The sequence below is a fragment of the Aspergillus pseudonomiae genome (assembly GCF_009193645.1).
Source record: "Aspergillus pseudonomiae strain CBS 119388 unplaced genomic scaffold BDV37scaffold_183, whole genome shotgun sequence".
NCBI lineage: Eukaryota > Fungi > Ascomycota > Eurotiomycetes > Eurotiales > Aspergillaceae > Aspergillus > Aspergillus pseudonomiae.
This window is the reverse complement of record NW_022476175.1, coordinates 1-23,857: the sequence shown is the minus strand read 5'-3', so window position 1 is coordinate 23,857 and position 23,857 is coordinate 1. Positions and strand designations below refer to the sequence as shown.

Below are 23,857 nucleotides of genomic sequence, written 5' to 3'. Positions count from 1 at the left end.
CTATTTCGCTTGGCTAAGTATGGATGGTTCTTGTGCAGAAGTTCAATATTTGCTCAAAATGAGCTGATAAAGACCGGTTGTGTCACAATTCGCACAGATTCATCTACGTGATGGAGCCATGTCTTGTTTTCACACAGTGCACCAAACTGTAAGCCTCGATTATGGCAATACATTAAATGTGAAAAGCCAAACACGGAAGTCTGCCTCCTGGATCAATAGATAGCTTGTAGAAATGAAAACATTCCTGTTCGAGGATATGGGAAATTTGTACTTCTTCAAGGTATCTTGTTCTATAGACTGCACCATACCCGTGTCCCGCGTCCTGTTAGCTTCTGTCTCTATGCACAGGCATGCCCAATAAGGGGTAGACTGATTTGAAGATATATGCTGAGGGCGATATACAGATCAATCAGCACTTGACACAACAGTGTTGGAGGAATCTTATTATATATGCATCGCTGAAAAGTATCGGGTTGGACACTTAAAACTGAGACAAATGCCCTAAGTTGGGATTATGCTCTAGGAACCCAGAATGTTGCACTGTTGTGAGAAACCTCCGAATGGATTCATACCACGATGCTGACTGATCGACGAGGCACCCATTCAATGGAAGGCATCCGATCTGCTTGTTTGATTGTATATCGCCAACATGTCACATCCTCATAAGATTTCTCGATATTTGCTCCAACGTTTAGTTCGAGGGAGGGCAATATCTGAAAAGTGGCGGGTATATGAAAACAGCGTAAGGACCCAGTGTGTGCAATAGGGTATATAAATGATTCACTTTATCGTTAATCAGACACACACGCACCGAAATAGCCACTTAATCGTCCACAGACAAGCTTCAAGTGACCAGCAGAAGGAGCCTATGCTCTATAGGTGGAAATGTAGGCCATCTGGCTGGATCGTCTATGTGTTCTTGAAGGACTAGATATCTTAGAAGCATATCTTGTCCCATTCATAACAATAATCCACTTGCTTTCACTTCTCAAGGTATGGCCTGTGGCCTAGAAATCCCTTGAACTCGTCTATGCACACTGAAGCATATTATCTGCACAATTTAAGCTCGAAATATTATCGACATAGCATATTGACGACAGAGTCATCTCGAAATTGAGCCTTTGTGGAGTGTGAATCTCGGTCGGACGGCTAGCAGTACTGCCATAATCTAGATGGCAACGTGCTTGAGGTTTCGTTGGGTGACATTGCTGTCCCAACAGAACAGTTGCGTTCATGTAGTACAAGGGGTTCGTCGAGAGCCCGATCGACACAGAATAGTAGGACCCTGAGGAGTAGATTGCGCGGCTGCGGAGATGTGAAAATGAGGGAGAATTGAAAAGATGGAAACTGTATCCACTCAGGAGATGTCATGAAGCGAAAACCGGAACATTCGGCAGTTGGATGTAGTTATGTTCTGCCGCTTCCACTATGGAATTGGTAGCGTTAATCGTTGGTAATCAATCAAATTGAGCACTTCTGCCCATATGCTCACTTGAACCATGGGGTACATGTGACCTTCCCTTGCCCCGGTTCTAGACTAGACTATTGGCAGTTAGCGTCATAGCCACGTGAGCCATACCCTATTTTCCAGGCAAAGGCAAAATGAACCACCACATTACATCACCAGTCACTTTCTCACTGACTTTCGATAGCGGCCGATCTTATAACGTAAGTCACTTTTTTGGGTATCGTGCACGTTCTTGATCGGTTGTTATATCCCGCAACACATAAGGGGTACTGTCTCCATCTGGTTCGTGCTATTCGTGCTCCAAAAACCAAAAAGGGGGATCTGCGGCCCTAGTTCCTTGATATTCCGGGCAGGTGGAGGCCGGACGCGGATCTTTGCATGGCTTTCCGGCATGTGCGCTCACTATATGATAATTAGTAGGTACTAAGCTTTTCATGTCCTCATATTTGAAGTCATTAATGACTAATACAGCTTGCCTTCTATTGCAGACCAAAAAGCAGTCACTTGGCATACTGATTTCCATATGTTGCATGGAATGTCAAATTAACCATGCCTTGTAACTGCCTGTCACTCATCCGTGGTGGCGGAACTTCTCCGATTTTGCTGTCTACCAGCACACACTGTGCTCCACATCTGTATCAGTTGTCTTGATTGAGTTTCAATGCTGGTGGTATTTTCTGCCGAACCACTGACTAGTGGTTTATGCCTGAGATATCCGCTAATAGCTGTGCCAAACCATGGTTCATAATTGAACCCTAGGCATGGAGCCCACCAAACCCAATTACCAGGCAGGTCCAGAAAAACCTTAGCTACCTGCAGATCATTATACAGGACCCCGGTAATAGGGAAGTTGCGCCCTTTCCCACTTTATAGTTACTTGTCTCTGCCCACATGGGGGTTAAACTGCCTTCTTGCTTTGCTCCTGCATCGAGCTTGACTGAGTTTCAACCCCAGGGCTGAGTCAGGGTCATTGCTGTTCAGACCTTCGTTTCTTATACTGAACGGCAGCCTCATTCAAGGCCGACGCTCCACCACACTATCTTCCGAAATCTCTGTGGGTCGCATTTTTGTCGTTGGCCCATGCGAGTATAAGACGTGGGCAAGGAAAAGCCCCTTCCTGGTGTCTCATCGTTCAAGTCAAGACGCCACCATATCGTCAAGATGAACTACCGTAGCAAATCGATCATCATCGCCACTGCGGTGTCCATGGGCATATCTCTAATATCGATGTGCCTGAGGTGTTTTGTGCGGTTACGTGTTGTGCGGGCGTTCGGAAAAGATGATGCCACAATGGTGGTGGCCATGGTACGTCTGGTGGTATTATCCGAGCATGGATCGTGACTAACAGTGTCAACACTTCTAGATCTTCAACTTGGCGTTTGCCATCTGCACTTTCGCTGGTGCTAAGTACGGGTTCGGGCAACAGATGACCTGGTTTATAGACAAACCGGGCTACCTTCGATACGCTTTGCTGGTGCGTTTCTATTGATCGGCTCCTCATCCCCGATATGGTCTAACATCCCATGTAGTACTGGTGGCTCGGGCAAAATTTCTACCTAGTCACTGCCATTGTCGCAAAGGTCTCCATCGCCATGACCCTTCTTCGTATTACTCCCAACAAAATTCACGCTGCGATCCTGTACACTATTAGCGCATTGACGGTCCTTGTCGGGGCGATGTTTCTCTTGGTCAGCATTTTCGAGTGTACACCGGTCGACTATTTCTGGAATCGCTTAACGAAAAGTGGTACATGTATCGACCCCAATGCATTGGTGGGGATTGCATATACAGCTAGCGTTGTGGCAGCGATTGCCGATTTTATTCTCGGGCTGTTACCATGCTTCATAATTTGGAATCTGCAAATGAATAGGCGGACGAAGATTGCCCTGGCGGGAATCATGGGCTTGGGCTGCATGTTAGTATTCCCGGCCAAGGCTATCACTATGAACTTTCCTCTAACCCTACAAACAGTGCCGGTGCTACCGTCATCGTCCGCATACCATACCTATCCGCCTATAAGCATGCAGACTTCTTACACGCCACCCATGCAGTGTCCATTTGCTCGAATATCGAGACCGGCGTGGGTATCACCGCCAGCTCTCTTGCGACCCTTCGCCCAATCTTCCGTGTCCTGCGCGACACGACTTCCGGCTCTCGCAGCCGCAAGCGGCCCACTGAAAACAGCTATCCATTATCCAGCGTTGCGAATAACAGTGACAAACATCACTGGGCGGACACGGCCGGCGGATATCACAGCATGTCTACAACCATTACCGGTCGTCAGCCGTCGATGCAGAATGTCAGTACAGAGAGCATCACACCGTTGTACCAGGGCATGAAGGTCGAGCGTTCGTTCCAAGTCGAGCTTGCATAACTTTCATGATTTGTTATGTTTGACGTGTAATACCATTCATGTACATATTTATGATATATACCCCTATTGCTAGTAATACCCCGAAGTTAAAACGCGAATGAAAGAAGAATAACATTACATGTCGCCTCAGGCACCACTTGGCCCTGGCCCTCTTACTAAGAAAACGCTCCGCAGAGCTTGTTTGCATATGAAACAAACACCCACCACCCAAACCGTGATATCGTCATCAGCAGTTTGAAAAGCTCCATCCAACAACATATACCACATCATTGGCATACTTCTCCTGCATTGCGCATTAGACACTTCACACTTCACACTAAACACAGTACATGAACCCAACCCTCAAGACTCAATAAAAATGGCCGACGCAGGCGGCTGGAGCACAATCGAATCAGACGAAGTACGCACACCCACCCACCACTCAACAACACCAAGACTAACGAACCACCTCTAAAAAAAACCCAGGGCGTCTTCACCTCCCTCATCGAAAACCTAGGCGTCAAAGGGGTTCAATTCGAAGAACTCATCTCGCTAGATGCCGACACGATCCGCTCACTAAGGTGCATACCTCCCACCACACCTCCCCCCCAAATCCACCCGTAACTAACAAGACATACAAAATGAAAAAAAAAGCCCCGTCTACGGCGTAATCTTCCTCTTCAAATATCTCCGCGACCAAACCCCGACAACCCCCGAAGCCCCCATAGACGGAACATACGACAAAACCGCCCCGGAGAACCTCTTCTTCGCGGCGCAGACGATCCAAAACGCATGCGGCACGCAAGCCATCCTCTCCGTGATCCTCAACCAAGACAGCGCGTCATCAACGCCCTACCCCATCGATATCGGAGACGAACTCCGCTCCTTCAAGGACTTCACAACGGGGTTCCCGGCTGACCTGCGTGGCGAGGCGCTCTCGAACTCCGAGACGGTGCGCACGGCGCATAATGCGTTTGCGCGGGCGAGTCCGTTTGTCGATGAGACGGTGCGCACCGCGAGAGATGAGGAGGGCGATGTGTATCATTTTATCGGGTATACGGCGGTGAATGGGACGTTGTATGAGTTGGATGGGTTGCAGCCGTATCCGATTAGTCATGGGGAGTGTGATGCGGAGGGGTTTCCTGAGAAGGTGATTGGGGTTTTGCAGAGAAGGATTGCGAGGTATCCGGAGGGGGAGACGAGGTTTAATCTCATGGCTGTTGTGAGGGATTTGAGGGCGAGGGCGAGGGAGATTGGGGATGTGGAGATGTTGGAGAGGGAGCAGAGGAAGAGGCGGGCCTGGGATTGGGAGAATACCCTGCGGAGGTCGAATTTTGTTGGGTTTATTGGGGAGGTTATGAAGGGGGTTGTTGGGATGAAGGAGAAGGAGGGGAAGTTTGATGAGTGGGTTCAGAAGGCGAAGGGGGAGACAGAGAGGAGGTTGAGAAGGTGATTCGATTTGTCTATCGTTCTCTTTCTTTCTTAGCTGTTACGCCCTTGGTGGTTCTAGACTTGATGATCTGCTTTACATGATATACTGGATGTACACGATGGTAACGGTCAGGCAATATCAAATTGTTGGTATTCATGGCATAACCCGTAATGCTGTCATAAAGCTAGTGTATGTAAGTACATCGTGAGTCATATCAATAACGCCGCACTGCCGAAATGTTGAAGACAGTTTGGTCACCAGTAATTAGGAAGTGCCTGCTTTGATTGTCACAGGCCATATTAGTAGTCGATAATGCGGGGTTTGATGTGTTGAACCAAATCTGCGGGCAACTCCTCCTCTCGAACGAGGTTTAATGACAACAAATCTGCCCAGAAGAACATGGCCCGGTCTTGCGCATAGGCAAGGTAATCAAATTCGTCTGTTTCCTCCACGTCAGTATCCGGTGGAGGGGTTGTTGAAGGTGTCCCCTCGGACTCTGTGCCATTGGTGCCGTTACGATGGCCATTTGCTGCGGCATCGGCTGCGATGCCCTCTTCCATTCCGGGTACCTTCGCTTGTACTATTCCCCATGCTACCCACTGCGCTGAGTTGAACACGCGCCAGAGCCGAGCCTGCTTGATCAGTGAACGGATTTCCGCTTCCGTCCGGTCCTCCTGGGCTTTTTCAACATCTACCAAGCTCTGTTGATCCACATCGGGTCCCGCATCAAGGTCTAAAGGAGCGAGTGAGGTGATATTAGAAAGTTCTCCTGCTTGCATGAGTGGGGTTATAGATGGAGATGACCGCACGCCTAAGCCAGGTCGATGTGTTAAGTAGGCACTGATAAAGCGATGTTGCTGCTCCAGGGTGGGGAAGTCTTTGTTGTTGCATGCCCAGGATCTGTCTGGGTCGTGATAATTGTAACACCATTCAGTCTATCTGGTCAGCAAGAGAGAAACAATTTCTGCAGCACGAAAGGACTTACGAAATGGTTTGCGAACTCAAACCCAGGGAGATTCGCGGAAGCATACTCGAAATCAATGACAACTAGCTGCTTATGCTCATTTTCTGGTCGAAGGAGTGGCGACTCAGAGCTGGGTTCCATTCGAAGAAGATTACCATATTGAGTCTGCATAGTTAGCCCTGGTGTATATAATCTCCGGGGGAAGACGAAACTCACATCATTATGGGCAAAAACAAGTTGCCGCTTGATCTCCTGCATGCCCCCATAGCCGTTTATAAGGTGGTTTCGGTAGTTGTCGACGGCTTTCCTGAATGTTGGCCACGAAACACCGCAAACAAAGCCTCGGCGTCGCCAAGGTTCTGCCACCGCTTTAATATCATTGTGCTTGGACTGGATTTCCTTATCCAACCAGTTGGTGACTTGTTCGCAGCGGTCCACCCATTTGTCCCAGTTCTTAAATACCATCGGGCCCCCCTCCCTCTCGTTATCAAGTAATTCAATACCCTCATGCAGCTCTCTCATGCGCTTTGCGATTTGCTTCATTGTCCCGGGATCGCGCAGCTCTTTCGGAGTCAAAGGACGGGCCTCGAAGAACTCCTCGAAGCGGCCGTTATTGAAAGTTCCCAGCACTCGGGGCCCGATGTGCTTGCGCCCCAGACGACGTAGGATCTGTAATTCAGTTTCTCGGTCGATGAGGTGATCCACCTGGGGCCCGTAAATGCGCAGGAGCAGCTTCCTAGTTGCAAGTTAAATCGAGCCTTTTTCGAAGGTACGGCCATAGTACTTACGGTGGGGGTTTCCTGGGTACAAGGCTGTAGGAGCCATCCTCGGCCCTGGGGGGTGGAATATTCTGAGGCGGCGTGACCACATACACAGCGTTGGTTAGCGCACCGCTCAGTCGAACTACGCCTACATCTCCGGCGAGTTCCATTGGTAGTTTCCGCCACCCTTTGAGTTGTAGTGTGTGAGTGATACGCATGATCTCACTCTTGAATACAAACCAAGCCTCCCGATCCAGGGCCCGCCTGGCATTTGCACCTTCTTCATTCTCATCATCCTCCGCACCACCCCCGCTGTACGCGAGTGTCTTAGAGTTGTCTAAAGTCGCATCAACACTGGGAGCAGCTGAGTCAACATCTAGGTAATCAGATTCGGAGGCCGAACCCCTCCGTAGGCCCTTTACGTGACGCCGGCGGGTTGACCGCCGAATGGGGTAAACAGGCGCAGCGCCGTCACTGCGTGAAGCGGCGTACTGGATGAGGATCTTCTCCAGCTTGTCTAAGGCAAATACATTGTCGGCCTCATGGGAAGATGTCCTCTCCGAGTGGGTGCCATCCCCATTGATAGCGTCTTCATCATCCTCGTCATCCCCATCACTACCTGAACCATCTGGTTGTGTATGCGCTTTTACTTTGGGAGTTTTTCGCTTTGATTTTTCACGCTGAAGCCATTCCAAGACTTGGTGAAAAAGGACATTCTGCGGATCTTCGTCGCCGTTCTGCATTTCTTGTTCATCCCGCGTTCCTGACTCGGTTATGGCACTAGATTGACTGCTTAATGGCGCTGTGGGATTGAGTGGCGGGCGTGCGGTTGCCTTTTTGCTTATGGCAGGATGTTGTTTTCTAGAGTCGGGCGCAATTGCGGTGTTCGCATTACCGTTTGCGTGACGGGCCTTCTGCTGCGAGGCGATGCTAAGACCGGTACCGTGAATCGGTTGAAATCCTTTTGAAGATTGATTAGAATCCATCAATGTTCAAGAAGGCTGCGGCATGCAAGGGAAGAAGAGAGGACGCAAGGGAGAAGGATATTATAAGCCCTAGATAGAAAGTACAAAAGCAGGTGCTTAAGCAATAGGCGAAATTGTTGAGTCGCAGTGGGCATGAGATCATCTGATCCGAGAGCAGAACCTCGGGAAATTTTACTACTACAATCGGACGTTGGAAAAGGAACGGTAACCACAAAGTTAAAAAACCTTCTGCCTACCTTCAATGTCAGGACCAGAGTCCCCGTTGTGGTCGGTGAAGGAAGGCATATCCACGGACACGCGACAGTTCGAGCCAACAGATCGGGCCCTGAGACAGAGAGCAGTCCAAGCTTCACACCCAGAGAGGGGAAGCTGGTCACACTTCGGCTATATATGTATGGTTCCCTGGAGTGGCCCACGGGGTACACTCGGGCCAGTCAAGGTCACGAGAGATAGAAATGCGAAGAAAGACTGGGTAACTTGCGGATTCGACGACGTGGAGGGAGAGCGAAGGAGGACCCCTAAAAAGATTGTGGATTAGTTCGCCAAGTGGGGTCCCCGATAGGATGAACCAACGCTCGGCGATTCTGTCTCAACAGTTTCCACTTGCGATAAGAATAAAAACTGAGATGGCGGTGATGTCGATGAATCAACAGGTTGCATTAAACCAAAAGCCAGTCGATACGAAGGAGGAGGAAACAGAAGATACAATGACGACGCAGGCTAAGAATGAGTGGCGAAAAAAGAAAGATTAAAAAAAAGAAGGCTTATCAAGTGAAGGAATGAGAAAAGGGAACGGGACATGTGCTGCACTGCTGCGGACGGACTAGTGCCTCAGGTGACATGTCCCACCGCATTTTCTCAGGCAGCATCTTAAGAGAGGACCTCAATCGCCAGAAATAAGTACCATATACCATGTCCATAAGTATATGTTATGATGTTATTAATATTGTGTCCCAATGGAGGCAAACACCAAAACATGACGTCGAAGATGGTCGTTATGTTTGCTTGTCTCCCAGGCCAAGGGGTCTGTGATTAAGCTTGTGCCCTAAGAGTAATAAGGTCGCAGCCAGTCGGCGATAACCGTACTCTAGACTGAACGAGATAAGCCGACCGGGGAGTAGTATATCTGGAAGTTTGTCGCATAGGGTCCCCACTGCTCGGAAGTATGGTTTCAGGTACGCTGCAGTAGTCGCATGGGAAGAGAAAAGCTATGTAGTGGTGTAAAGTAATATCAACACAGATCATTCATTAGCAAATACTTCTATCGTGGTCGTGGCCATCATCGTACACGATGCCTGGCTACCTATCAAGAACCATACTGTGTCATTCCCCATGCTGTCACCAGCAATACATACGGAGAATTGTCGCATAGGGAGAACAATTAATCGTGCCATAATTGACCAAAGGTTGCAAGGGCACTGCTTCATCTGGAGTTATCCTTGGCGCATCGATGTGTGGCTCTAGTAGTAGAAAAGGTTTGGAAGGAAGTTGGAAGAAAGAGGGGAAGGGCTCCGTCTTCTTAAAGGAGGGGAAGATGGTCACTGACCCGGCCGCCTGAGGCACGTTTGCCTTGCAGAATGCCAAGAACACCAGTCGAAAATGACACCATTCGTCTTCAAGCGTATAACGCAGTTAATTTGTCTTTGGATAGTGTTCAAATACTAAACATCACACAGTCATGCACATTCCCATGCACGTGCCGAAGGGCGATACGTGCAGCTTCAGGCGGTTACAGACATATGCCAAGTACCACTTACTGTATACTAACACTAGTTAACTAAGCTTCATCACTTAATAATAACACCTTCGCTATCTCCGATACTGATTATCACGCTGGGATCTGTCGCCACCCCTCGCCGTCCTGGCAGAGCCTAATGATAGCTTACACTCCAAACCGTATAGCTCCCCTCAGATGCTTCGCGTCTCCGCAGAGCCAATGCTCCTTTGCTGTCTATCTCGATGGGCGTCGAATCAGCGTACTGCAATGTATACCCCTGGCCATTCCCAGCAAAAGTAATCTTCACGTCCGCCGCCTGGCTACCCTGCTCGCTAGACAATAGTGTGCCTTTTGGCCCGAGCCATTTACCGTCGAGGGCACTAGAGATGTGAAACACCCCGCTCTGTTCACCACCGGAGTAATGAATCACCCATCGTTGTTTCTTATCCTTGTAGCCCGAGCCTGTGGGGCTGCTACTAATTTGGGTGGCATTGCCCGCATTAGTGAGCGCATGGCCAGATTTCTCGAAGACCAAATAGCGACCTTCCGTTAGGTAACCCACTACCTCTTTGTACCCTTCCTCGAACCACAGGGCATCGGTGACGTTGCTTTGCTGGCCATACGGTACTGGTGGTCTCTGGGTTGGATGACTAGCTTGGCAGTTGGACGAGCCAACGTACTTACCCAGGAGCGTGGCTGGCTCCTCTGCGTCCGGCAATGTGGGCAGGCTGGTATCAGGCTGACAGAAGAAGCGTTAGACCACATCATGTTAACATACAATGGGAGCTCTCTACAACATACATGGTCCAGGTCCAACGCGCTCACGAGGTCTGACATGTGCTCTCGGCGCCACTGCACCATTTCCGGTGTTTCAACGTTTTCATATCCTCTGGCCTTTAACCATTGCTCAATGAAAAGGATCTGTGAGTTATGATCCGCGTGCTCTGTGAAAACGCGGCCACCCCGTGTCCAGGGAGAAATCAGATAGAAAGGAACTCTCAAGCCTATAAGCGACCTGGTATCAGCATGCTGGTCATCTCTTTGCCAGAACTACAGAACTCACCTGGTCCAACATAAATCTTTCCAAACTTCCCGTAAGGGTCTGTCATCCAGTCGCCTGGAGTATCCTCAGGGGAGTGGAAAGGGACAACGTGGTCCCCAAAACCACCCGTTTCTAAAAGCCGTCAGTCGAATCGTGAACATACCCATGCAATAGGACATCCTTACCATCATAGCTAATAATTAACAGAGTTGACGAGTATTTGGGACTTTTCGTCACGGCGTCCACCACCTTTTTCTGAAGCCATGCACCGTCCTTTGGCATATAGGGTGGATGTTCTGATAATTCGGCTGGACCGACGATGAAGCTGACCTCCGGGAGACTTCCATTAGCGGCAGCCTTGTAAAATGCGTCGAGACCCAGGTATGACAGGCCCTTCTTGGCTAGAGGGGATGATGCAGATGCATTCTGGTACTGTTCGAACCAAGCCAAAGGGTTGTCATCAAAGTTATTCTTCTCCTGGTACACTTGCCACGAGACCCCAGCGTCTTCGTAAACCTCAAAGATGGTTTTCCATTTAAGAGGATAGCAGTTGATGTTGTCCGTATCGCACCCAGGCGTTTCGTTATTGTCTATATAAGGGCCGCCTTGGTCCGACGTCTGGGGGCTTCCCGGGATATTCACAGAGCCGCTCACCAGGGTCACGCGATTGGGGTTAGTAGATGTGATCTGCGACTCTTGGTACATATCTCCAGCAGTCCAACCTTCCGCAATGGCAAATTGTACCGGAATATCATTTCGTTTAAGATAACCCCAGCTCCAAGGGGTGTTGTTCCGCGCCCAGTTGTTGTTCAAGTCGTGGTTGAGGGATGCTTGGTTGTCCTCATAGCCGTTGCTTCCTGCTACCATACATTGAATGGCATCATTCCAGTCTCCACCTTTGTATCCCAGATACCACGGGAGAAGGGTCTTTGCATCTTCGGACATTGAGGGGTCCACCTTTCTATAAACGTAACAAGTGAGTTAGCCATAATCTGTAGCTTGAATTGCCCAAGTGTTCTCAAAACTAACTGATGCCAGACGGATAATCCATCATCATTCACTTGTACATTGGGGTCATTGAACCCTCGAACGCCTGCCATAGTTCCAAAGTACTGCAATGCGAGAAATTAGTCAATGGACCAGCGGGCGCACATTTTAGAGGCTCAACAGCACATACGTTATTCCAGCTTCGGTTCTCTTGCATAAAGATAATCACATGGTCAATGTCTTTCAAGGAACCAGCACGAGCAGGCCTGCTCCCAAGGAGCATGGCCAAGGTCACACCCAAGAGCATCGACATAGTGGTGTGCTATCTTGAACACGAGCAGAAAGGCGTCGACTCAACAGCATCTTGGTAATGACTGATAGATATACCTTTGGAGGTTACATACGCATCTGTCGGCTCGTGCCGATGCAACAAACCCTTGCAGCATTAGTCAAGGCAACAATCAGAGGAAACGTGATGCACATTGTAGATCGGATTTGACGAGCCATTGAGATGCCGCATAATCGCTATTGGTAAGTTTCACGATGGGGGAAGATCATAAGCCAACCAATATCCAAGCTTTTCGACTAGACCGTGGCACAGTTGCAATGGGAATGCAAGATGATGCGGAGTTGCTGTTTAGTACTTGTTGGCCTCCTCGGTTAGAACATCGAGATAGGCACGTGTTGCATTCGGTTGGATGATTGAGCATCAACCAATGGAGTACGATGGGGCCACCCGCAAGAGATGTCAAAACAATTTAATTTGCCGCGAGGTTTAGTGCCTGACGATCTATTTCCTTGACCCCCAACGCTTTCCGCGTCATCTGTCAATTGACAAGCAATACAGATCTAACGAATGCTGAGTCGAGGACGAAACCATAATACTATTTGGCCAAGTAGCAAAGGACGATTATATTTCAAGTTAACGTATCAGCACAGTGATCTCTCATGCATTTGAATCGAACAGTTGGGATGGTGAGGGGACAATACGCCGAAAACGAACTTCTAGACAAATAATGAAGAAGAATTATATTACCCAGCGGGGTCATCGGCAGCTGTTGCCAATTTCTCTCCATCAAACATCCGATACTTGAACTTTCTTGTTTCTATTAATTTCTTGGTGTGTCACGATCTGTACTACATGCATACTCCGCACAGATTATATGAGCGATCTACATGTCCCATGTAACGTTCCCTTCACTTTCCCCACTATTAGAAGCGAACCATGCAATATAATGTGCTGACCATTTAAGAAAATGCTATTCGGAAGCCAAGTGACCCAGATGAAAAAGTACTAAGCAGACAATGGAGGGAAAACCCAGTCGCCGAAAATCGAGAAACCCGAAGATCACAGAACGGAATGAATCGGACGCTGGCCCTCAAAATACGTCTGCCGGAAGAACAACAAGATATTGGCCTTGCAGCATTGTGATTTGTCCGCTGGTTTTATGCGTCCTTACTGCATTGCTCTTTCTCCAACAGTTCACCACACTAGATCCATTGCGCTCCGTACTATCCTCCCCTAAAGTTCACCATGGCGAAACGCTACACTCCCAAGTGCACAACCCTGACTCAGCTCGCCCGAGCATAGAGCTTCATCCAGAGGACCATGTATATCGGGGACCAGTAACACAACATCTTGACTGGGTGGTCACTGCTGATTACCTTCGACCAGATGGGGTGTTGAAGCAGGTTTACCTTGTCAACGGTAAGATCTTGGTTCCATTGAAAATCAGCTGAAGTAGAGGACGTATGCTAATCACAGTACGAAGAATAGGTATCTTCCCGGGTCCGACTATTGAGACCCGTTCTGGCGATACCCTTATAATCAATGTCGCAAATGCACTGCAAGAGGAACCAATCTCTATCCACTGGCATGGAATTCACGTTCATAGTAGGTTATTATCCTCAATATATGCCTAGGACGATCATTGGACTGACGTTCTAGATACAATGGATGGTGTTCCCGGAGTGACACAAAATGTCATTCCACCTGGATCTACCTTCGTGTACAACTTGACTGTTCCCAATGACCAAAGTGGCACCTTTTGGTACCATGGTCATACCGGAACTTCGAGGGCGGATGGCCTATACGGTGGCTTTGTTGTACATGCACCTTCTTCCCGGCCTACTGTTCGCGGACTCATGGCCCGTGACAGCGCCGAGTCCCTGCAGTACGGTTACGAAAGAGAGTTTCTACTCCTGATCGGAGATTGGTACCATCAGCCTGGTGATCAGGTCTTGGCCTGGTACATGAGCATCGCGTCTTTCGGAAATGAGGTATGTTCTCAGCACTCATGTTATCATGCAAATCAGCACTAATGCAGTGTAGCCAGTGCCTGACTCATTGTTAATCAACGGGGCGGGCAGCTTCGACTGCTCTATGGCCGTACCTGCTCGACCCCTAGATTGTGTTGAACAACATACCAACCTCTCCTACCTATCAGACATAGACACGGCCTATAGATTGCGTGTGGTCAACACCGGGTACCACCACCGCCATACTTCAAAGTAACCAAAAGCTAACGCGCCCATAGTTCCTTAGCAGGATTCACCCTATCATTCGAAAATAAACCCCTCACCCTGATCCAAGTAGACAGCACAAGCGTCGAACCCCAAGAAGCCCCATCAGCAGGAATCCTCTACCCAGGCCAACGCATGGATGTTGTCCTCCAACCCTCGAAAGAAGACCTCACATCCCTAACAATCCACCTAGACCAAGAGTACGTCCACCGCTCCCAATCTCAAACAAACCAATCCTAACAACACAAAAACTCAGCTGCTTCAACTACCCAAATATAGCCCTCACCCCAACCCAAACATTCCCGATAACACCCTCCCACATCCCATTATCTCCCCAACCCCTCCCAAAAAACACCCTAGACCTGCAAAACACGCCCTCACAAACCTCTCTCCTCTCGATCATCCCCGAAACCCCCACCCAAACGCAGGTAATCTACACCAAGATCCAAAAACTAAGTATAAACCACAACATCCCGAACGGCTTCTTCAACCGCACCTCATGGCGTCCGCAACCCGATACGCCACTAAACACCCTCCCGCGTGAGAAATGGGACGATAACCAGTTCTCGTTCGCCGTACCTGATTCCGAATGGATTGATGTGGTGGTGAATAATCTAGATGAGGGGGGGCATCCATTCCATTTGGTGAGCTCTTCTCTTTACCCTCATTTTTGTTACTAAGTATACTGATTCGACGTCTTAGCACGGTCATCACTTTTATATCCTTAGGGTCTATGAGGCGCCTATAGGATGGGGCTCGTACAACCCTTTTGTGGATGCGGTTCCGCCGGGTTTAGAGTCCGAGTCGGGGTATGATCTCTCTCGTGCAATGCTTCGGGATACGGTGTATATTCCCAGTCGGGGGTATGCGGTTTTGCGGTTCCGGGCGGATAATCCAGGGGTATGGTTGTTTCACTGTCATATTGTTTGGCATTTGGCAAGTGGGATGGCGATGGTCATTGATGTTGGGGAGGATAATAGGTACTAGTGGTTGAAGATGTATGATATGCGGTGAATTCCTCTGGTAGACTGTAATGTTGTGTTGTAGATAGTTCAATTTAAGAGTTAAACATGAAAATGTTTGTGAACGTTCAATGCTGAACGATGCTATTAGGAATGCTCCCTGCAACCGGTATGCCCGTCCCGACGTATCCTACCCGCCCATTCGAACCCGATTTCGCCAATCTAGTAAAGCAAGATGAACCCGCCAATAATACAATGTAAGAAAACAAAAAGGATTTTGAACGCCAGCCACCTGGTCGTAGAAGCAATTAAAGTCAATCTTGTAGCGCAGAGATACGCCTAGGACGAGGCGGAAGCCCATTCCACCACTTCCATGGCACACATCACAAGAATTAGAGTAGACGGAAGAATCCTGCAAAGATCAGTACATATTCCTATTGTGAATCTTAAAGGTGACGTACCAAACAACGTAGCTTTGGAACAACAATTTGGACATAGCGCCCACATATACGTTGTTGATTTGGCAAATCTGAGCCAACTGAAGCGCGGACGGGGCGCCAGTGAGAAGGAAACAGACGATGACGAAGATCGGATCATCCAGAATGCTGATAGGGACGTATTTCGCCAGGAGGGCCAGCATTGGAGCCATGATCAGCGTCGGAAGAAGCATACGCGCCACCAGAGACGCAATGATCAGCTTCTTCTCCTCCTTAGGGTTTTCCATATCCTGCTGTGCTTCTTCAGGCAAAGTATTGCGCTCCAGATTGGCGCCAAGGACCACAAGAATCAATGGCACAGCAACCTGGCCATTTTGTTGGATTGCACTCGTCACGGAATTCTGCACGAAGGTGCCCTCGTCGAAGAACAAGCGCTGGAGCGATGGTACGGATGCCACGATGATAGACACAAGCATTGCCCAAAGTGGCGGGTTCATGAATTGCCAGAGGCCGCGGAAGAATCTCTGGGTCCCACTCATAATGCCCGATAGTACTTTCTGGAGGAATGTTGGCAGGCGTTGGAACAAGGCTCCTGACTGTCTTTCCCAAGTATTCGTTACGCGACCACCAAAACGACGTACGGAGGTTCTAACGCGGAAGCTGAGCCCGGCCTTTCCGGGATCGCCCCCTGACGCTTCAACGCTAGGAAAGCATAAAATATCACCCTCGGTGCTTTGCCGGGGTAGGAATGGTCCCTGTGGAGGAGGACCCAGTAGGCCAGGGTGGTCGGTATCCTGCGAAGACAGCTTTGTGTACGAGTAGGCGCGTACCAATACTGGTGTCTGCTCCCCGGAACGGAATACCTCAGACTCGTCATTTGAGTCAGTTCGGGAGCCATCAGAAGATGCGGTTCTGATCAAAGGTTCATCGGGATCCGCTTGCTCTGGGTTATCGCTGTATCGGTCCTGGCCTTGTTCGATACTCGTTGTACCCTGCTCCCTTTCTCCCCCCTCAAGATATCGCTCCCGGGGGGCAAGAAGAACGTGGTAACCCCAGCTCCAGCGTACGAGCTGGCCAAGCTGCTGAAAAATGAGCAGGTACAAAATCCCCCGCGCCGCCACTTCATCGTCATTATCGTTGGGTACCCTATCCCAATGGAGGCCTTTCAAGGTCTGTGAGAGCGACATGACTAGGGAAATCGGAAGCGAATTTGAGTTTCCAAAGACCTGGTAGTAAAAGATGTTAGCATGATGGTTGTGTACATACATCACTCGCATTCTTGATCACGTACCGCCATGGCCGTCACAAAATTGGCCGGTCGTTTCTTGAAGCCACAACATTTCGATACGGTGAGTGCGCAGACATAAGAGACCAAGGTTTGGACAACAAAGATCACCGGAATAATGGCTAGATCAATCAGCTTTTCTGCGGTGAGTTGGGATCCCAGTTTCGTGAAGACTACAATCCAGGAAAATTAGTTCGAGGCCGGTTCACCACAAGGATCCTACACGTACTCAGACACGGGGTGAATAGGTTGACGTTGAGGTTGGCGACCAATTTCTGGGCGTCTGCGTCGAATAGGCCTTGTCTGGCGGCGATGTAACCAGGCAAGCTGACACAAATCACTTGTAGGACCGCTTCGAAGACCAGAAGAATCAAGTGCGAGAAGGAGGGATGACTGGAATGGGGAGCAACATATCCGAGAATGGACGGCGAGGCACCTATCTGGTGCTGGGTCAAAAGCTGGCGAGGAACGAGCGATTGAGCATTCTGAAACGACGTGGGAGCAGTAAAAATGGCCATCGAACGGGGGTAACAATACGGGGGTAACTGGTGTGTCGAATGTGAGCGGAGAAGTGTTCGTGATGAGTCTGGAGTGACGTACTAGAGACGGAAGGTTCGGTAGTTGGCCCAGTGAGTAGTTTAAAAATTTAAGGTTGCAGCTCTAGGCAAAGGGAGACGGAGAGCTCAAGGCGAAAATTCAGGAAACCAACCGAGAGAGGCAAGGCGAGAAAATCACCTCAGGAAGAGTCGAATGCTGAGAAAGAATATTGGAGCTACTAAAATAGAATCCTAGCAGAATGATAAACGATGTCTGTGCCTGGGAGTGGTAATGTTGGCAATCTGGGGGATCCTTTTTTCTTGCAACAGTGGTGATTCCACCCGGAATAAGCATGGCGACAACGATGCCCCATTCACCGCTCTAATTGGGCGATAACGGGGACGATCGAACGCCATGGCAAATCACGCCAAGACCACCAGAGTATTTCATGATAGTATCCATCGTCATCGTCCTGATTTCTGTCCTTTCGGATTCAGATAGCATTGCCTTTGCGTCAAAAGGCACTGGTCAAGTTGTGTCAGCTTCCAAGGTCCCTGTAAGGTATGTTTGCCCTTTTGCTCCCACAGGATGTGGTACTTCCGTAGACTGCGCCACAAGGTACTCAAAAGGAGAAGCAACCCAACACTCCGTCTCGGCACCAAGACCTCCCAGAGACCACAGCCACGATCTGATTCCAGAATGAGGTCGACCGCCAAGAGGGATTGTTTCATTGCCAGCTTTCCTTGCGTCAGCCACTCTTGGAACTCCTTATCTATATTTCACCAACGTTGCTCATTGACTCATAACAAGAGTGGTATCACGCAAGAAAAGAAACCTCGCATCATCTTGACCATTATACTGCGCAGTAAATGACGTACTCGTTCTCGGCAATTGTCGAAGCCGAAATTCACGAGGGGAAGCGATTACTAGTATTCTATGAGTTCAAAATGAAATGAGGTGATGTATCCTTCCTCCACTCCCGCCAGTTAGCAATTGGTTTTTGGCTTATCGCACGCCTGGTCCCATGGTTCCCCAATTGGCCTGCTGGGAATTTTCCACAGTGGCAGCTAGTAAGATATGGAAGTCAACTTTTGATGATCACAGTTCTGAAACATTTGCTCTCCGCCAATCATCCCCAGCTTACCACAAATGACACCATTCAACGTAGTTGCTCCGCCTCGATGACGCCACAGTGGGCATATCAAAGCCCGGGGATCGTCGTCAACAAATATCGTACTTCTGCTGACCTAGAGAAATGTTTATTTGGCGGACTGCAGTAGCTTACTGGATGCTTGATTGACTTAGGATTGTGGAATCAACCGGGGTCGTTCGCAATATCAGGCAACACATTAGGGCTTAGCTCCGATTTGACCTGAATAGCGCGATTTGCCGACAGAATCGGTCTCAACCACGGACGGATATCATTCCCTTTCGCCTCCGTAGGACTACCCATGGATCTTGACAGGCGACAACCCCCCAGAGTACCGTACATTCCTGTATATCATAGTTCGCAGCGCTTGTGGTCTGATCATTTTCGCCGTCGAAAGAAGCCTCGGGAATAGTCTAAGCTTGTGGAAACCCCCCTTTAGCTCGGAGAAATTACCAAAGTCTCTCGGGAGACCATCATACTCCTAGAAATTCGCCGAATAGACTCTCGGCCATTGCGGGGATTTTGCGTCGGATGGTCGTTTAGGAACGCCGATATGGAGACAACAATCGGGAGTACGGCGGTTCAAAGTCCGACATCAAACCTTCTAGACTACTCGATGAGTCAATTTTGTGCGTTGCTGTGCTGGCACATTGGCCGACTGTCTACTTCAATATACAGCGCGTTATTCTCTTTACGGAGAACACTAGGAGACACACTAAGTGTAGGTCTTATTGTTTGCACATGTTCAGGACTGTAATGAGTCATATTAGGCAGTCGTTCTCTACGGAGAATAAACTATTATACGAAACTATTTGGGACTGTCGGTCATTAGTGCTGCTGTTTGACAATTCCTATCGATGCCAGGTAATGTGGTCATCAACCAGGAAAGGAGTATGACACAGCATGGAACGCGACATGTGGAAGGGGCAATTTTGGGCAGGAATTGAAGGCAACGTACGGAGTAGAATTGATGATTTCAATACCAAGTATAACTATCTGTTTGCAGGGAGAAAGTTAGCAGATATGCTGAGGATGAGAAAGGGTATGCTGCTACTAGTACTAGTAGTAATATAGTATAATTAGAATGTACTGTGCAGGATGCCTCTCTTATTATGATGTATGTACATCTGTGTATATATGGATATTCATCCATACATATAATACATATAAAGTGGGTTTAATCCAGAAAACGTTGAAACCCACAACCTTAAATCATGAAATGTATCAAATCCCATTGGGTTGATGGCGGCCCGTCCAATTACAACTCGGCCGCCAGCACGTACCTGAGTGACCACATGTGCCAGAACAGCCGTGTCGACTTAAGTGATGGACTACTAGCAGAGAAGATCGGGATGCGATGCGATGTACAGAGTAGACCATCAATATAAGAGCTGAATCAATGACCTCATTCTCGGCAGAGAACGTTGGCAACGATGTGGGGGTTTGGAAAGAAAAGTCTTACTTTTGGGATCTGTTGGGTAAATCTCATCAGTTACACAAGGGGTGCGATCTGAAAATATTGTGGTATCTTTTTGTTCGAAACGCTGCCCAACTTCGCCACATGCTTGTTCACCGAGACTATTATATTTGATGTGCATTGATTTACTACGGGATTGTTGAATCTCGTTCCGTATCAGCCAACGACTGGCCTTCGATAGTTTCCGCCTTGTATCAAAGATTGCGTAAAATGAAGTTCTGCCCTGCCCGAAATACTCTGCCAACATCCACTCGGCGAACTAACGGGCGTGCGAAGTGGCAAAAATTAATTTATTTTCTCATGATCAGGCCGACATAAAGTTGCTTGCCACAGGTTGAACCCGTGGACGTTTTGCGTTCTTAGTGCGTGCGTCCGTTTAAAAATTTACTACACGGGCATGCCCGCCGATCATTGGCAAAATAAAAGACCCTAGTAAGGTGGATAGCTGAGGTAGTACCTGAACTGGGGAAGGTAACGAAATAAAGAAAGGAAAGGAATAAAAGGATTCTCTTCGCCGACGGCAAAAAGCGTAATAGGACTACGAGTCACTATATTGCCTGTGTCCATTGGCTGGACGACGTCCCTTAGCAGCAAACAAAAGCAGGGAACTTGGAACAGTGTGGGAAACTACTCCGTACGCTTATACTGTCGTAGGTCAGATACCATTTTCTTTTCTTTTCTTTTCTATTATCATTTTCTTTCATTTCATTTCATTTTTTTTTTTTTTATGTTCATTCCCTTGATGTTCCGCTGCCAAAACCAGATAGATCCCCATCTGCCATTCGAACTTCTCCGTATTCTTGCTCCCCACTCTCTAGTCTAGTCTCTATTTTGCACTCGTCGCTCCCATCCTTGATTTATGCCCTCTATTTTCTCATATTATTTTTGATTACTGACAAGCTAAGAAGTTGTTGGCAGCCCCGTTTTTTCTCCTTTCTCTTTTCTTTCTTCCTTTTCTCTTTCGAACGGTTAGGTGCTGTGCTTCAGTATACACGAGTTCGTTATCTATCCTTCCTCCTCCGGGAATGGCTTGAATCGTGCCCCGCGTTGAGAACAAACCTTCATCTCCAGCCGTCCTGCGAAACGTTTCTGCCTTTCCACTAGATATCAAATCACCTTTTCCTCCTCGGGATCGGGCCATCCACGGCAAAGACGCACTGAATTCGTCTACCTCACGCATTCCGACCGTTACCATATTTTGTCACCTCCTTTCATGACTGACATTGCGTGAATTTGCGATAACGCCTGAAGCCATTGGAGACGGCATTTCGAACATTGCGACCTGATTTCATTTACCGATTTTCTCGTACGCTAGTCCAACACAATGGCATCCGAAATCAACCCTGTAGCGGGCGTTTCACCTTCGAGAGACCTGGACAACACGCCTGATACGACCGACGATGACCTCTCCCCTTCCGTGACCACTCCCCCCGCGTCAGTGCCCTCTTTACGCCCGACCGATAAAATCCCCGGCATTACCGCGTCGTCGACACACCTGGGCCAGATTAGTGCGGCTCGACGAGGTGCGGGAACGCCTCCGCGTCCGCAGGCCTCCATGAGTGGTGCGTCGCAAGGGGGCTTAAACCAGGATATTTTGGCGAAAATGAAGGCTTTCTCTCTTTCTCGGCAAGGCGCACCCCCAACCCTACCCCATGCGGCTTCGACTGGAACCGTACCCAAAACTCCCCGCCCAGGTGTCTCCCCAGCCGGTTTGTCGAGCCCAGGGGGACAGTCTCCCCCAGTTGTTAATGGTCCTTTGGCGGGAGCTTTCGCCGGCCGACTTCCCCCGGTAGCTCGCCCGAATACCAAAAACTGGATGTCGTCTCCATCGATACCCGGCTCATCACCAAGTCCTAATTCCCCGAAGCCGGGTGGCCTTGCTGCGAAACGGATGAAGCCTGGGCTCAAGCTATCCGATGCCACCGGGACCAATGGCACTGCTGGAACTCAGGCTCCTGCCAGCGGGACCGAAGGAACCGGCGAGACTGCGTTCAGTAAATATTCCGAGTTCATTGACACTAAGTCGGGGACGCTGAACTTCAAAAACAAGGCAATTCTGCATGGCGGCGGAATTGAGTTCTCATCTGGGCATAAGTTCAGCATTTCGCTGGACGAAGTTGATCGTCTGGATGAATTGGGCAAGGGCAACTATGGAACAGTATACAAGGTTCGACATAGTCGGCCGCATATGCGAAAACCCGGCATGGGTTTGAGAGGGATTGTCAGTCGTCCGACGGGGCCCGAAGCGTCTGCTTCCGAGGATAATCTTACTGGAGTTATCATGGCCATGAAAGAGATCCGCTTGGAGCTAGATGAAAATAAGTTCGCTCAAATTATCATGGAGTTGGAAATCCTTCATCGTTGTGTCTCGCCCTTCATCATCGATTTCTACGGCGCCTTCTTCCAAGAGGGAGCAGTCTACATCTGTGTTGAGTATATGGATGGTGGGTCGATTGACAAGATCTACAAGGATGGCGTCCCGGAGAATATCCTCCGTAAAATAGCCTTATCTACTGTCATGGGACTGAAAACACTCAAAGACGATCATAACATCATCCATCGCGACGTTAAACCCACGAATATTCTCATCAACTCGCGAGGGCAGATCAAGATATGTGATTTCGGAGTCAGTGGAAATCTGGTTGCCAGTATTGCCAAGACAAACATTGGCTGTCAGAGCTACATGGCTCCGGAGCGCATTGCTGGCGGTGGCGTTCAGCAATCCGGAGCAAGCGGTGGCGGGACCTACAGTGTTCAAAGTGACATTTGGAGTTTAGGATTGACCATCATTGAATGTGCCATTGGCCGATATCCATATCCCCCTGAGACCTTTAACAATATCTTCAGTCAATTGCACGTGAGTATATACTTTACTGTTTCGTCCTTGCCATTCGAAGGTCCTCTGAATGTTAACTCTTCTTGGGCAGGCTATTGTTCACGGGGAACCACCTACACTTCCGGACTCCGGATATTCTGATGAAGCGCATTCCTTTGTCCGTGCTTGTCTAGACAAAAACCCCAAGAATCGTCCTTCGTACAGTATGTTACTCCGGCACCCCTGGATTGCGCCCCTTATGCGCCCACCGGAGGAGTCGAACGGTAATGATACGACGCCTGCCTCTTCGGCCCGAGTTACCCATTCCTCTGTCACTGAAGATAAGGAGGTCGCCGACTGGGTTAAAGAGATGCTGGAGCGTCGCAACAATGGCCTCCTGAATGATTCCAATAAGCCGGCACTACATGCTGTCGCCTTGGATGCTGTTCCGGGCAGCCCTCTTCTTGATGATCCTTCATCAATTTCCGTACAGCCTTGACGAAACACGGAACTTAGGCTTAGAATCCCCCCCCACTTTGGCATATGCACGCATGTATCCCCCGCTGCCTTGAGTTCCGGGTTAGCGGCGGATGGGAAGTGCACACAAAGCTGAAGACTTACTGGCGCAGGCGCCTCTTGCCGAAAGCTTTCCGGTGTAAGGGTCATGCGCGACGACATGGGTCCTATATTAGCTTCGGTTTTGTCTTTGCGGGAGCTTGCAGCATGTATGAACGAACTTACTCTTTCTGGTGATGTCGTCATAGTATCTTGGAATTTCTCATGTATTATGAATTAAGACGTGATTTAACGCCATGACTTTTATTATAACGACTATCTAGGAGCAATCCTCCACCAGTGCTAGTTATCTGACTCGGATGATATGTAATTGGCATTGTACAACAAGGAAAACCATGCTCAGTTGTTTTGGTCCCTTTTTTTTAAAAAAAAAAAAAATAAAATA

General features: G+C 48.9%; 7 protein-coding genes across 7 annotated transcripts; 4 read left to right on the top strand and 3 right to left on the bottom strand.

Moving 5' to 3' along the window:
• Nucleotides 1-2,787: 2,787 nt before the first annotated feature.
• Nucleotides 2,788-3,966, top strand: BDV37DRAFT_70670 (uncharacterized protein). The gene is made up of 3 exons (XM_032091090.1): nucleotides 2,788-2,942; nucleotides 2,998-3,383; nucleotides 3,440-3,966. Exons 1-3 carry the CDS (start codon nucleotides 2,895-2,897, stop codon nucleotides 3,840-3,842), a joined length of 837 nt encoding a protein of 278 aa, XP_031934421.1. The 5' UTR covers nucleotides 2,788-2,894; the 3' UTR covers nucleotides 3,843-3,966.
• Nucleotide 3,967: 1 nt separating this feature from the next.
• Nucleotides 3,968-5,413, top strand: BDV37DRAFT_70626 (putative 26S proteasome-associated ubiquitin C-terminal hydrolase). The gene is made up of 3 exons (XM_032091089.1): nucleotides 3,968-4,242; nucleotides 4,308-4,402; nucleotides 4,476-5,413. The coding sequence occupies exons 1-3, from the start codon at nucleotides 4,201-4,203 to the stop codon at nucleotides 5,272-5,274; spliced, it is 936 nt and encodes a 311-aa protein (XP_031934420.1). The 5' UTR covers nucleotides 3,968-4,200; the 3' UTR covers nucleotides 5,275-5,413.
• Nucleotides 5,414-5,552: 139 nt separating this feature from the next.
• On the bottom strand, nucleotides 5,553-7,964 carry BDV37DRAFT_277178 (putative choline kinase; the record flags this gene model as incomplete). The annotated part of the gene is made up of 4 exons (XM_032085698.1): nucleotides 5,553-6,188; nucleotides 6,239-6,382; nucleotides 6,434-6,953; nucleotides 7,006-7,964. 4 exons carry the CDS (start codon nucleotides 7,962-7,964, stop codon nucleotides 5,553-5,555), a joined length of 2,259 nt encoding a protein of 752 aa, XP_031934419.1.
• A 1,824-nt stretch (nucleotides 7,965-9,788) lies between these two features.
• On the bottom strand, nucleotides 9,789-12,325 carry BDV37DRAFT_70445 (nonhemolytic phospholipases C family protein). The gene is made up of 6 exons (XM_032091088.1): nucleotides 11,901-12,325; nucleotides 11,753-11,835; nucleotides 10,909-11,684; nucleotides 10,745-10,855; nucleotides 10,483-10,685; nucleotides 9,789-10,420 (listed from the first exon to the last, which is right to left on the bottom strand). Exons 1-6 carry the CDS (start codon nucleotides 12,021-12,023, stop codon nucleotides 9,836-9,838), a joined length of 1,881 nt encoding a protein of 626 aa, XP_031934418.1. The 5' UTR covers nucleotides 12,024-12,325; the 3' UTR covers nucleotides 9,789-9,835.
• Nucleotides 12,326-13,015: 690 nt separating this feature from the next.
• BDV37DRAFT_289707 (multicopper oxidase-domain-containing protein) lies at nucleotides 13,016-15,220 on the top strand (the record flags this gene model as incomplete). Its single annotated transcript, XM_032088532.1, has 7 exons — nucleotides 13,016-13,418; nucleotides 13,488-13,604; nucleotides 13,659-13,990; nucleotides 14,043-14,197; nucleotides 14,248-14,433; nucleotides 14,490-14,877; nucleotides 14,936-15,220. The coding sequence occupies 7 exons, from the start codon at nucleotides 13,016-13,018 to the stop codon at nucleotides 15,218-15,220; spliced, it is 1,866 nt and encodes a 621-aa protein (XP_031934417.1).
• A 19-nt stretch (nucleotides 15,221-15,239) lies between these two features.
• On the bottom strand, nucleotides 15,240-17,925 carry BDV37DRAFT_292500 (Auxin Efflux Carrier superfamily). Its single transcript, XM_032089190.1, has 4 exons — nucleotides 17,147-17,925; nucleotides 16,924-17,090; nucleotides 15,657-16,858; nucleotides 15,240-15,607 (listed from the first exon to the last, which is right to left on the bottom strand). Exons 1-4 carry the CDS (start codon nucleotides 17,433-17,435, stop codon nucleotides 15,535-15,537), a joined length of 1,731 nt encoding a protein of 576 aa, XP_031934416.1. The 5' UTR covers nucleotides 17,436-17,925; the 3' UTR covers nucleotides 15,240-15,534.
• Nucleotides 17,926-20,712: 2,787 nt separating this feature from the next.
• Nucleotides 20,713-23,840, top strand: pbs2 (mitogen-activated protein kinase kinase PBS2). Its single transcript, XM_032083933.1, has 2 exons — nucleotides 20,713-22,938; nucleotides 23,009-23,840. Exons 1-2 carry the CDS (start codon nucleotides 21,406-21,408, stop codon nucleotides 23,393-23,395), a joined length of 1,920 nt encoding a protein of 639 aa, XP_031934415.1. The 5' UTR covers nucleotides 20,713-21,405; the 3' UTR covers nucleotides 23,396-23,840.
• Nucleotides 23,841-23,857: the final 17 nt, after the last annotated feature.

What these genes read in the sequence shown, in the direction of transcription:
- BDV37DRAFT_70670 (XM_032091090.1), top strand. Translation starts at nt 2,895, where the DNA reads ATGACCTGGTTTATAGACAAACCGGGCTACCTTCGATACGCTTTGCTG. An exon ending in ACCTTCGATACGCTTTGCTG is followed by an intron (nt 2,943 to 2,997) that starts GTGCGTTTCTAT and finishes CATCCCATGTAG; the next exon opens with TACTGGTGGCTCGGGCAAAA. An exon ending in ATCATGGGCTTGGGCTGCAT is followed by an intron (nt 3,384 to 3,439) that starts GTTAGTATTCCC and finishes CCCTACAAACAG; the next exon opens with TGCCGGTGCTACCGTCATCG.
- BDV37DRAFT_70626 (XM_032091089.1), top strand. Translation starts at nt 4,201, where the DNA reads ATGGCCGACGCAGGCGGCTGGAGCACAATCGAATCAGACGAA. An exon ending in GCACAATCGAATCAGACGAA is followed by an intron (nt 4,243 to 4,307) that starts GTACGCACACCC and finishes AAAAAAACCCAG; the next exon opens with GGCGTCTTCACCTCCCTCAT. An exon ending in GACACGATCCGCTCACTAAG is followed by an intron (nt 4,403 to 4,475) that starts GTGCATACCTCC and finishes TGAAAAAAAAAG; the next exon opens with CCCCGTCTACGGCGTAATCT.
- BDV37DRAFT_70445 (XM_032091088.1), bottom strand. Translation starts at nt 12,023, where the DNA reads ATGTCGATGCTCTTGGGTGTGACCTTGGCCATGCTCCTTGGGAGCAGG. An exon ending in GGATTATCCGTCTGGCATCA is followed by an intron (nt 11,685 to 11,752) that starts GTTAGTTTTGAG and finishes TTACGTTTATAG; the next exon opens with AAAGGTGGACCCCTCAATGT. An exon ending in AAAGATTTATGTTGGACCAG is followed by an intron (nt 10,686 to 10,744) that starts GTGAGTTCTGTA and finishes GGTCGCTTATAG; the next exon opens with GCTTGAGAGTTCCTTTCTAT.
- BDV37DRAFT_292500 (XM_032089190.1), bottom strand. Translation starts at nt 17,435, where the DNA reads ATGGCCATTTTTACTGCTCCCACGTCGTTTCAGAATGCTCAATCGCTC. An exon ending in ATTTTGTGACGGCCATGGCG is followed by an intron (nt 16,859 to 16,923) that starts GTACGTGATCAA and finishes TTTTACTACCAG; the next exon opens with GTCTTTGGAAACTCAAATTC. An exon ending in TTCCAAAGCTACGTTGTTTG is followed by an intron (nt 15,608 to 15,656) that starts GTACGTCACCTT and finishes TGATCTTTGCAG; the next exon opens with GATTCTTCCGTCTACTCTAA.
- pbs2 (XM_032083933.1), top strand. Translation starts at nt 21,406, where the DNA reads ATGGCATCCGAAATCAACCCTGTAGCGGGCGTTTCACCTTCGAGAGAC. An exon ending in ATATCTTCAGTCAATTGCAC is followed by an intron (nt 22,939 to 23,008) that starts GTGAGTATATAC and finishes CTTCTTGGGCAG; the next exon opens with GCTATTGTTCACGGGGAACC.